This window comes from Hemitrygon akajei, chromosome 4 (genome assembly GCF_048418815.1).
Source record: "Hemitrygon akajei chromosome 4, sHemAka1.3, whole genome shotgun sequence".
NCBI classification, from domain to species: Eukaryota; Metazoa; Chordata; class Chondrichthyes; order Myliobatiformes; family Dasyatidae; genus Hemitrygon; species Hemitrygon akajei.
This window is the reverse complement of record NC_133127.1, coordinates 46,914,870-46,927,969: the sequence shown is the minus strand read 5'-3', so window position 1 is coordinate 46,927,969 and position 13,100 is coordinate 46,914,870. Positions and strand designations below refer to the sequence as shown.

Genomic DNA, 13,100 nt, shown 5'->3' with positions numbered 1-13,100 from the left:
TCAAATAAAAATTAAAATTATTGAATGTTTGCTAAGCTCTGTGCTGAATCATAAGGACTGCAAATGATGACCAAGGATGGTCTGGCTCAGAGATTGTACACGTGATGGATGGTGCATGTAGCTTTCCAGTGAACAGACTTATCACTTTGTTCCAGTTCTCTGCTACAGGTTCCAGGATGCTCTGTCTCTAGCAATGACACAGTCCACTGGAGGAGGGCAAAACAGTTACCCTACATAAATGAGTAAAAACTGAGTTTGCTATAGAAATACTACAGCAGTATCAGCAACTGACCACATTGTAGTTCTCAGAAGGAAATTGCAAGAACGATCTTTTCACATCTGTGCCTCATGATGCTCTTTTATAGTCCCATTGGAAACCGCATCCCCCAAAAAAAGCAATGAAGTTGTGTTAAAGTGTTGAGTTTGGAAGAAATCTCACACTCTTGCACTTCCTGACTTCCTACAGTTACCACAAGCATCAGCTTATAATAAATGATATTTAACTTGCACAGCATGTTTAAGCTGGAGATCACTTGGGGAATGTTGGTTGAACCAATTTCCTTCCCTTAAAAGTCTGCTGAATTTTATCCAGATTGGTGATTTGTTGCAGTTGAAGCCAATACCCTTCAGCAAGTGGTTACTGCTCCAACTGCAAGACTCACAGTGACCACAACACCGGAGGTGGATGTAGAAGGATGAACTAAGTGGTCTTTAGGTCCAGCAGACAACCCTGATCAAGGTGTTTGTGAGGGAACCCACACTGTGTTGTCAAACTCCTGCCTTCATCCCTTATCTTTCAGAAGAAGATAATCTCATCAAGAATCACTTAACACAAACTCTAATATGCCATTCACTCCAAGAGCCAGGTAGTATCTCTATCAAGACCGATGTACCATGATGTTGCATGGACATTTCCATTCTATAGTAGCAGACTTATCAATACAACTATTCATCATATTAGCCCCTGAATAATAAACCAATCCGTGAAAGCAACCAGTCAGAAAAGAGCTGATCCTGATGAAGACTGAACAGTTTTTGTCATCATCTTTGACTTCAGTCTCCACTCCTCAGTTGTTGGCGGAATGGTGTGGTATAGTGGTATATGATGAACACAGAGAGGAAAAAAAAAGTGATATCTGTAGTTTAAAGACCACTACAACTTAGGAATGGACTTTGGCTCCAGTATAAAGGACTCTCAACATAGAGCATAGTAAATGGTCTTCTTCTCTGTCCTATATTTATATGATCTATAAAGGCTAGCATGGCTGGGCAATCTGCTAAGACTAATAACTGGTACATGTATTTCCTTCAAGAGCATAGGGAGATCTGAGCCATCATTCAGCAGAGAAGAGGGCTGAACTGTGACAACTGAAGACATCTGAGAATAATATGAAACTAATAACAGAACATGCCATTCAGCCCCTCAAGTCTATTCAATCTCTTGAAGGGCCTTGGCCTGAAACAGTGTCCCATCCATAGACACTGCCTGAACTGCTGAATTCCTCCAGCATTTTGTGTGTTTCTTTGGATTTTCGGCATCTGCAGAATCTCTTGTGTTTATTCCATCACTTCATAGCTCAGCTCTTACTTATGTGTTTGATGTGCCTTTGCCTCATGAAAATCTGCCACCTTCAGTTCTAACAATTTACTTTGCACAGAATCCACAAGTTATAGAGAGAGAATTCCAGATTTTAATCACCATTTTCCAATTGTCTTTAGATTTCATTCCTGGAAGGCCTGATTCTAATTCTAATATTAGCCCTGTTCTTAATTAACTCAACAAAGGAATGGATTTTTTTTGTGATGGTCTAATTAAATCATCCAGTCACTTTGAAGCTATAGCAAGAAAACCATCTCCTACCCAGCACACCTGTTAAACATATATATGCAATTCCAAGAGCCATTTCTTCATAATTTAACCCTTTACAACAGTGATATTTTCTATTTCGGATCTCTACTCTTTTGAACCCAGACAGGGTTCTGGAACCCAGGATCAGGGTGTTGGCATTCTTTGGTTATCCTTCCAGTGCATTAAGAGGATTTTCTGTCTTTGTGGTATCTATCTTGTAGTAACACAGCCTTTGTTGATTGAGGAAAAGTGCGCTTGAAGATGAAGATCTTGAACCTCGAGCATGGTCTGCGAGCAGCAATGATCTCTGCACTACACTCCTGTATGCTTCTGATACCTGGGCTACCACAGCAGGCAACTTAAATCACTATAAAGATACCAAGGTGGCTGAAAGGATAACTGAATAACAAATGGATGGAGCGATTCATTTGGCACAAGAATATTTTGTGGGCCAGAAAAGAAGCAAGGAAATTACTAGACTCATTAAGAAGCTAAATTAGGCACTGAGTTGCTAAATAACTGCATTCACATGAGCAGAAAATAATAGCCATTAGTATAATAGTAATGAAAGGAGATATGACTGAATGTAAGAGAATTTTATGATGCCCAAAGAAATAGTAAATTAATGTTGAGAAGTAGGATTCCAGGTACTGGAAAGTTGCCCAGCAAGGTAACGAATGGACTGATCTTGAAATGTCAGTGGGTAACAAATCAGGCACAAGTATTCATCTCTGGAATTATTTGTGCTTTTATAAGCACAAACATACATGTATGTATAAACACACACACACACACACACACACACACACACACACACACACACACACACACACACACACACACACACACACACACACACACACACACACACACACACACATTTCTACCTGGCTCTATGTTTGCACAAGTGCGTTTCTCTATATGACATCTCTTAGGATGAGGTAAAGTTCTTTCATTCTGGCAGTTCCAAGCTGGTAATGAGGGCTATATGTAGACAGCACCTGCTGCAGGAGGAGTTCAGTGGTGCAAGCTGTTGAACAGTTTCTGAAATGGTGAGCTCACTCAACGTTTCACTGCGCCACTCACACAGAGCTCCCTATGTGCTCCCATGCCTTGTGATTTTGCCACTGGATTAACGGTGACTAGCTTTTGGCTGTGTGATAACCTTGTTGCCGTTGTTGTTCTTTCTCTCAGGGATCTGTGTTGCACTTCTTGATGGCACTCAACACAGGACCTCCGCTGGGGATGTACAAGAGCACTCGAAAAAGGTCACGCACCGTGGATCCAAGGGCACATACTGGCAGATTGTGGGCAACACCCAGGCTAAACCATCACGTGAGAAAGGTAAGTGCCATCATTATTATTACCAAATTCTTTATCAGCCTCAAATTTTAACAGGAACGTGAGGCCAAGTGTCACATCTGACCTTACTGAGGCGTGTTAACCATGCTACCAAGGGAAATTTTAGTATTTTGTATATGGGGAATCAAACCCACTACTACATCATTTTGAGAGATACAGTACCTCTATAGGCAGTGCATGTATTGTGAATGCACCATGAAGTTAGCAGCAAGTTCCATCCCAGGAATATACTGCTCACAAAGTCTTTGTAGTTTACCATCATAACCAGCTGGAGACTGGAAAGATACTTAAAGTTGATTTAAAGCAATGGCTCCTTGTGGGTTTTATAATGTTTTGCAGTGAATTAGATCACTTAATAATAAACCCCACAACTTATATTTGGGTGGCTGCTCCATATAACACTGGAATAAGTGCTTACTCACCATTATTTGATAAACTTTTACAGCCACATATAGGGCCATACCAGGCTGTTGGGAATAACTTGTATACTTGAAGCAAGCGAATTAATAATTTTACTGTGTTGGCTAAAGCTCTAGTGGAACTGTAAAATAATGCATTAGTTATTTCCATCCCAGACCAGTCTAGTTATAATTAGAACTCAGATGGGGAATTCCTCTTCTACAAGGAGAAGGGTGCAAATTAGAAATATACTTTGATTTCTAGTCACAAGGCTTATCACATTCACTACCAATGAAATCCAGCAAATAAAGAGTTTTTCAGCCTATGAATTATGTTTTAGCATTTGACGATTTGACAGAAGAGCAGAGTAGCAAAATTATGGAGCGAAGGCAGATCATTTTTATCATATTTCAGAGGGTGATTTTGCAAAGGTTCACTAGAGGGAGTTTAAGAAGGTTACTCCAGGAAATATCCCAATCTGATGTTACCCCTGTAAATAAGATGATACATATTTCTAAGTTCATTGTTTCACCGGGTGGGTTTTTACATGCTTCACATATACTTGTCTCTGGGACAAACTTCCTTGTTCCACTTGTCCATTGCACTGTGCTTTCAGGCAAGTACTAATTCACACACAAAATATTTAGAGCCTCCTAACAGGCCTCGGGTTGTCTTCACCACAGCCTTTATCTCTTGCCCTTTTTAAAATTTATTCACTTCATTAGATATACTCAAGAAGGAGATGGATGTATTTCTTAATGCTAAAGGGATCAGGGGATATGGGAGAAAGCAGGAACATGGCACTGAAATGAATAATTGGCCATAATTGTGTTAAATGGTGAAGCAGACCCGTACATTCCTATTTTCCTGTTTTCCCATCCTCTGGTCATGTATCCTAAACTGGATCTTGGATTCAATTAAAATGTGGATAAATTCTACTCATAATTACTTTTAAAGGATACAAAGTCTTTAAATAGTGGTTCTTTTTCTAACAGTGAGGAAATCTTCACATGTTGTACTTACATTATCTAACCATGTTTACATAAGTATATACAAATACACCACACATCCAGTGAATGCGACCATGTTCCATTATTCTTCTTCATCTTCTCTCTAGTCCTTGACACAGTCAGTTGGAGTAAGGTCTTTTTGCCATTGATAGATGATAGCCCGTGCCTTCCAGTAATAATTGAAATAAAAGAGCTCTCACCAACATAATGTTTTATCTAAAATCTTTAGGGATCCATCCTTGATCCGATCATTTTCTCCAGCTATATCCCCCACTTTAGTTGCAGGGTCTTCTGGGCATCCAGTTCGACAAAAGTTTTCACCTCATCTTTGGCCTAATTTCTGTACATCCATTGCTCCCCTGAGATTATTTTTGGCATCTTTGGATCATAGTAATTTAGTAGCTGAAAGAAATCACACAGGGACATGGAAGGAAACTGCTATTCTTCACTGTTGTTGGTGATTTTAGTCAGCTGGTTATTAGTGGAATGGAATAAGCTCTTGGACTAACAACCACTGGAGGTTATATAATGACATTTCCAGGAATACTTTGCAGCATAATTGCTAACTCTGCTTCTCATAGTGAACACATAAATTATAGTCATTTAGGATATAGATGTGAAAGATAAGCTCAATTTGATGAACATCAGGGTAATCTAGGTTGCTTTGTTGTACTTCAGCATGTATTAGAACACTCCCTTTGCCCCAGTTAATTAGAAATATGAATTCAAATTCTTCACATCTCTTCCATAATCATAAATTCGGATTGTTTCTGAAGGACCCGTTCACTTTTACAGGATTTTTTTTTGCATAAAACAATCAGCAGATAGTTCTCAATGCCAGTAGAAGGATTTGTGTTTTAAAACGGGATTACATTTTCACCAACTACAATTTGTCAACTAGTTTTTTCAATATGGGACTCAATAGACCTCATACAAAAAATTATTGAGGGCACTCCTGCTCTTTCATGTGGCTGTTCATAAAATGACATCTGCAGATGTTGCTTCTTGATGCTTTGAGGCAATAACTAGCAAAGATTTAGGCCTCTAAGTAAAAAGGTATTGACTTACAACTCTTTACAGTCAAGAATTATTTCATTATCTATAGAATTATACAAAGAGTACAATTAGTTTGCCCCTCCTTCCCTTTGGTCAGGTACAAGCAATTCTTCAAATCTGCCCTCTAAAGTTCCTAAATCTCAATATTGGTATCCTTCAGCTTCTGAGACCCCAAGCTTTGGAATTCACTCCAAAAAACTCTCCAACTCTGTCTGCTTCACCAAAACTCCACCTCCCCATAGTGTCTTCATCAGTTCAGTATACGTTATTGTCTGAATATGTAACCACCATGGACCTTGGTGGCACACTTTTTCCAATGCTCAGAGAAATATGTAAATTCATGTCCTTTTCATTGCATAGGTCACGAAGGAGACTCTTGTTTACGTTCTTCTGATTGTGCGGAAGGATTCTGTTGCGCCCGCCACTTTTGGACCAAGATTTGCAAGCCTGTTCTTCGTCAGGGAGAAGTATGTACAAAGCAGAAGAGGAAAGGTTCACATGGCTTAGAGCTTTTCCAGCGCTGTGACTGTGCTAAAGGACTTTCCTGCAAAATTTGGAAAGAAGCCAAATCGAGGCTCCACATCTGCCAGAAAATCTGAATGCATTGGGATTGTGCTACAGCCCCGAGACTGTGTGAAACAAGGTGCTTTATAGGACCATATCATGTAAATAATGCAGGATTTGTTAAAGCCGCTTTTCTTTAACAAGAATCCATTCTCGCTTAATGCAAAAGCGCAAAGAAGATAGGTCCAAGAGTCACAGCATTTTCACTTCAGCTAATCCATGACAGGTTACCATTTTCAAATAAATTAAAAGCCTTACAGCAGGCAGCATTGGCCTGCAGTCTTTATTTTCCATTACAATTTGTAATTTTCAGGGTGTGGGTATCACTAACAGGTCTGGTATTTATTTCACATCCCAGTGCCCCCCCCCCCCCCAACAAAGTTGATGATAGGTCTACACTTGAGCTCCCACTGTTGGAAATGCCCCACAATGATATTGGTTGGATTATGTGAACTACACATCTAACCTTTCTGCACAAGTGGAAGCCATTTGATCCATAGGGCCTGGCCCAGCACTTTAAAACATATTGGGATGCATGCAAGCCTGCATTTATTGACTTGCAATGTTGCCTCTGGGAGAGCAGGAGCAGTCACCATCTTTCATCATTTCTCCAGTGGGCTGCCAAAGAACAGTCATTAGTCATGTCTTTTCCCACATAAAACCTATTGGTTTCATCTGCAGAGATGCCATTCGCCAGAGTCGCACAAAGTTACACACTTCAAACATTTCACTAGTAGCTTTGTATCAAGAAACTTCAGTGAGATAAACTTAATACTACAGACAAGTCCCACAGCCCCTCAAATCTGCTCCTCCATTCAACTCCACCATGGAGAATATCTCTCCAGTTCATTTATCCACCATTTTCATGCAGACTCAAAGTCCCTTTTATCTCTCGTTACATTAGAGAGAAAGCCACTAACCTAATTTGAATAGATAAGACCACATCTATCATTGAGAAAACTGAGACTGAACATTTATATCTCAAGAAAAGGTGAAAAGTCAAAAGGCCGTTTTCAATTTATCACCCAGTAAGTTTTAGGAAGTTTGTTGAATAGTTTATCTAAAACAATCTAAGCTTGTGTATCAGATTCCTTTCTTCAAAGTGTTATGTGATTCATGATATTTAAAAATCTGTTTCAAAACACATAAGTTAAAAGATGCAGTGCGTGAAGTTAAAGTGAGGGCTACTCACTACTGGTCCAATCAACCTGTTGCTAATTTGTGTATTTTTATGAAAAATAAACAACGGAAGAATATTACACAGTAGACGCTAGAAGAATGCAGAGCACCTGGAGAAATGGCTTGACGGCAGGGGAAATTCTACATAATGCCTGAAGCTATGAAGTGATGAATTTGGTAAAGAAATTTGGGAAATAAGTAATGTAAATGCTGATCTTCTTGTCCTTGATCTTTTACACTGTTCTAATGCAACTAAACATAAGCTTGAGGGGCAATGTCTCATATTCAGGACTCACTGAATATTCAGTGATTTCAGATAATTAATAATTATATTCTGGCACTTTTCATTTCCAAAGTTAAATTTATTTTTATTTTCTCAATTTCTCCCATTCCTCCAAACTATTTTTTAGTTATATCATAATTAATCTTTAGCACCCTCTTTCATCTTTTACATTCACCATATTTGTCATTTATCTTCCACTCTTTTCCCCACCTTGTCTTGCGTTCACATCAAAGCTCTTCCAGTTCTGTTCAGACACCATCAAGTGAAATGTTCGTTCTGTTTCTATCTTTATATGTAGCACCTGATTACAGCATCTGTTTACTTTCAGACTTTATTTCAGCTTTCCACAACTGCAGTATTTTACAAGTAGTCTTGTTTAGAAGGGGATGCAGAAACACAAAGTATTGTGTGTTCTTTGGTGCCATATGTAGACTGATAGAAAATATATAGGACCCTTAATTTTACTAAAGCAAGAAACATTTGCCAGATTTTTACTGGTTAGGTCTGAGCTAGAGTACCATATCCAATGTAAGCACCAGCAAAATGGCAAAGCCTGAGGTTGGGTGCAGAAGCAATTTAATGAAACTTCAGTAAAGTTATTTAAAGAGATCAGAGAAAATGTGTTTGGAGAAGAGACAGTAATGACAAGATTTAAAAGAAGTGTTCAGGCTAATAAAAAGATTTTGATATTGGAAATGGGGAAATTGACAGGAAACTGACAGGAAACTCTATGACCACAGCTTTAAGGTTATTAGTAACAGAACCAAACTGATGTGGAAACATTGATTTACAGCAGGTTGTGATCTGGAATGCACTAACTGATGGGTCAGTGAAGCAGACTAAAGCTCAATTTAATAGTGAATCAGATACACATGTAAGGATGGAGCTACAGGGAGATGCAAGGTTGTATCACTCCAGTGCTGAAGGCATAATTGTTGATCATGTCTTTGATTCTATGGAGACATCATAATTGGTGGCACCAGTCAATCATTGTTGCAATACATCCAACTAGCACTAGGGCTAGTTTAACATCTGGAAATTTAGTAGTTGGGTAATATCAGTTCACCTTTGATCATGTGTTTGTTGTTGACTTCAAAACAAAATTTCAGCAAAAGCCCTTGTATCGTACGCTGGCGAAAGAAAGGGTGTAAGGAGGTGTGGCGGGGGAGTAAATGAAGTTGATCTATCAAGAGGAGATAAAGCTGATAGTTTATGTCACTATCAATTCTTAATCAATCCGTGAAACTGAACTGTGGTTACAGTATTAGATCATGCTGTTCTCAGCACAGTCCAATATATTTAATCTTACAAGTTGATTCAGTCAGTAAAAAATGCAAACCATAAGTGACAACAGTTGGATGAGGCAGGAACTAGTGAATTAGAAGCCTTTTATTCAGTAAGGTTGTAATACTCCAAATTTTCTTCCCGATAATTGAGTTGCAGAATGAAAACAGACTGCCATTTTGCTGAAGCTCATGCTGGCAAAGGCCAAGTTCTCACCCCTGTTAACTTTAGTGAAACTTTCCAGTTAAGCACTCCCCGGACTTTGAAAGTACCTTTCAGGAAAATGTGCATCCTCGATTTTTGCCCAATGAGCAGAAAACCAGGGAACTAAAATACAGACTGTCAAAATGAGCTGTGAACTGTATTTTTACCCAACTGGCAGTAAGGTGAGATCAAATATTCCATTGGCAGCACATATTTGCACATGTTTACACTTAACAGAGCTTCATCGCTGCCGATCAAAGTGCACTGGGTGGAACACTTGCACACATTAGTGAGCCAAATTGTCATAATACTTACATATATTGACAAAAGGATCAGAAATCAGGTTGAGAAAAGAGAGATTGTGACATAGACCATGCCATATATTAACAGAATTTTCCTCAGTATCAATACCAAAGGAGAAAAGTATCTTATAATGTCACAAACATGTTGGTGATTGCTAAGTGTAAACATGTACAGGATTTTATGTACAGTTCTATAATCCAAAGCCTGAGATTTCTTTTGAAGAGAAAATCAAGCCAGTTCTTTTCTCTACTTCGGGGTGCTGAGTCTAATTTTCTGGTTGTGCTAACACGAGTAGCAATTTTTTGTTCTTTTAAGAGTTCACTACAAATATCAAGATGTATTTTTAATATTCTGACACCTCAAGGGTTTAAAGCCCACGTAAAGCATAATGAAGTATGTACTATTAGTGAATAATGCTTAGAACAACAGATGTAACATAGATAAAGTTATGTTAATCCCTCTTCTTAAACTGCACATTATAGTGACTATGGAAAAACAAAATGGTGAGGTAATTTTGGAGAGAATTATACAGGGAACTATGGATAGCAGTGAGAGTTTGCCAGAAAATTATCTTTTTAAAGGAGTCCAGATGATGAATTGCTTGAAATTTGCTGTTGAAGTTTATCTTGATCTGTATCCAGTGAATGGGATTATTTTTATCCCAGTCATTCTGCTAGTTATTTCCTGTAATAGTGCTGTTGACGATGCAATGTTAAGATGCAAGATGTCAGTCAATATAAAGGTTACTGGGAGATTGTAGTTGCATTATAAGGGATATTGTGTGTGTTATGTTGTGCTGGAGTCTGTGCATAGTTTAAATTGGTTTGGAATATCTATGGTTATAAGAGGCACAAGCAAGATCCATGCACGTAAGGGAATTTTGAATCTACTGGGCATCAATCCGTTACCACTCAATATTCAGAATAACTAAGTAACTGCTGGCCACTTCCAAATTTTAAAAAATGACAATTGGAAGAGATGAAAACAGCCACAAGGGATTCTACTAATGTTGGAAAAGAAGAGAGATGCAGAAGACATGAAAAGTTGTTTGAGATCACAGATGACACAAATGCCAATCATATAAAGTCACGTATTAAATAAGTTATTATACTTATTGTTTGCAGCGGATTTTCTCAGAAAGCAGGATCTGGGGAATGAGACACCGCAATATACTATACACTTTATTCAGTTTGCTTTGTGGATATAATTACTGCTGGTATGCTAAGTAAGTCAAATGGAAGTTATCATCTCTTGACTTTCCCATCCCCTCTATTGTCTCTACATCCCTCATCCTACCACCCACCATCACCATAAATATTAAAGACACCATTGTAATTATTAAAGGAATATATGTATTGAATTTCAGACTTATTTTTAAAGCAAGTATCACAGATTTCAAAATGCTGAGAGAAATTCTAATTATTTTGCATCTACCAATATTCTGTTTTCACATCAATGTTATTAAAATAGCAAGATTATTTAATCTAAGATTGAATCTACCATTTTGCTGTGGAATTCTTACAGATGTTTCAGTGTTGCTTTTCAGAGCTGTTAATATCATTCAACTAGAACCAATTATATTTAGTTTTAAATCCCATGTTGCAAGGGGAAATAAAGTTTTCTTTTGTATAGTATTTTACATGTATTCAAAAGAATTTATTTTACATATGACTATCAATAATTTTTTTAAAATAAAGCAAATTGCAATTATTCATTAATTACACTGTTTGATTGTAACTTTTGTGTTGTGTGCTTTTTTAACTTCCATGTTGTTCAGCTGCTGGACTTGAATTCATACGGTAGAAATTGGAAGCACAGTCTAAACATCATTGCGAATGATGGTCAGCAGCAAGTTCCTTTGGAGTCCTGGGCACAAGCATAACAAATCACAACTCAATTATGTGCGAGAGGTGTGAATTTAGCTGCAGGATCTCTCATATTGACAGGGAACTGATTATCCTCACTAACTCTACCTTAAACTGGTGGATTACTCAACGCTGGTGTTAGGTCAAACATTAGAATGAATACCTTTTTGATTCTATGACAGCATAGTTTAAAATGGGAGGGCATAACTATCCCTGAAATATAAAGCCATCGCAACAAGCAAGATGCTGGAATTACTCGGAAGCTCAGGCAGCATCTATGGAAGGAAATGGACAATTGATATTTTCATCTGGACTGGAATCCAGATTCCAGCATCTGCTATCTCTTCTGTCCCCAAGCATTAATTCTTATTTTGGGGCCATCTGGTCTTTTGATGAAGATTACATGGTATGTTTCTGTGGTGAACACCACAGTAGAAACTCAGGATGGGATGACCCTTTTCAATGATGGACTGATCTTGTCTCAGTGCTGATCCAGCACTGAAAAGGCAGAGCTACTGTGCCATTGAACCTCCAGGTCCCATTGTGAGAAGATGGAACCAAACAGGCAAAAAGATCTCTCATTTAAAATTATTCTTCATGCACAAGTGTCAGATTCCCATATTGCCCCAAAAGAAATTAATAGTGAGGGGGTACCTTCTTGATCAGCTGCAGCCAATGTGGGGTAATGTTTCTCTCATGGATTCAGAAAACATTGGGATACCTGGTGATACTATTCACCAGTTCATGAAGTTGAGGAATTCCTATTCCACTTAAAAAGAAGTCTTTCATGGGCTGTGGGATGTTTAAGGATGGGAATGGAGAAATTGCATTTGAAGGACTGGGCCTGTTTAGAAGAATGGAAGTTGATAACATCAAAACAGACAAAACTCTTGACAAGGTAGACACAGACATTATGTTTCCCCTGAGCAGCATGATTAAAGTCAAGGGTCAGAGACTCAAAATACAGGTCCTGTCAGTCCAGACTGACATGAGAAAAATCTTTGGGAGGTTGGAAAGCTTCAATCATCGAGCATATTCCAAAAAAAAAAATAGAACTTAGGATGTAAAATAAGTCAAGAGATCTGGATTGTTGTAAGAAAGTGACACTGGAGATGTGTGCTGAAGCATAACTAGAAAGCTGGAAAACTACCTGCACCCACCTTACACCATCCATTGCCTCTGTATCAAGAATTCAAAGAACTTAAGAAACAGGAGCGTGAGAATGACAACATGATGGCAGAGGACCAAGAACAGAGCAGCCATGACACTCATTAGATCAGTGCTGCTCCATTCTTACCCCTAACACTTCTTTCCTGCTTTCTTCATACCCCTTGACTTCCTTGCATTGTAAATGTCCTTCAGTCTTCACCTTAAATATATTCAGTGGCATAGCCTGCACAGATGTCTCAGATACAGAATTCCAAAGGATGTAAAAACACAATTAACAGGAGGGTAAGAATCACAACTCATGGTTAAAAAAAATCCTCCTCAACTCCATCTGAACTGGAAAAATTTTTATTCCAGAATTATACCCCACACTGTGTTGGCCACGCTAAGGAATCTTCTCAGCATCCACGTCAACAAACCCCCGCCCCCAAAATCTTACCCTTTTAAGAGCTCTACTCCAATAAATATAAACACAACTTACTCATCTTTTCTTCAAACATCATCAGTTCTGTTTTTCCAGGAATCAACCAAGGGAACTGTTTCCAATGCAAGCATGTCCCCATTGAAAACCCTTT

At 38.4% G+C, this 13,100-nt stretch overlaps 1 protein-coding gene across 1 annotated transcript in view; it reads left to right on the top strand.

The window, feature by feature from the left end:
- dkk2 (dickkopf WNT signaling pathway inhibitor 2) overlaps positions 1-11,207 on the top strand; it is a 36,265-nt gene extending 25,058 nt beyond the window's left edge. Inside the window, exons 3-4 of the mRNA XM_073042498.1 lie at positions 3,044-3,193; positions 6,037-11,207. Of these exons, the coding sequence (XP_072898599.1) occupies positions 3,044-3,193; positions 6,037-6,275 (389 nt within the window). The 3' untranslated portion in view covers positions 6,276-11,207. The remainder of the gene's footprint in view (positions 1-3,043; positions 3,194-6,036) is intronic.
- Positions 11,208-13,100: the final 1,893 nt, after the last annotated feature.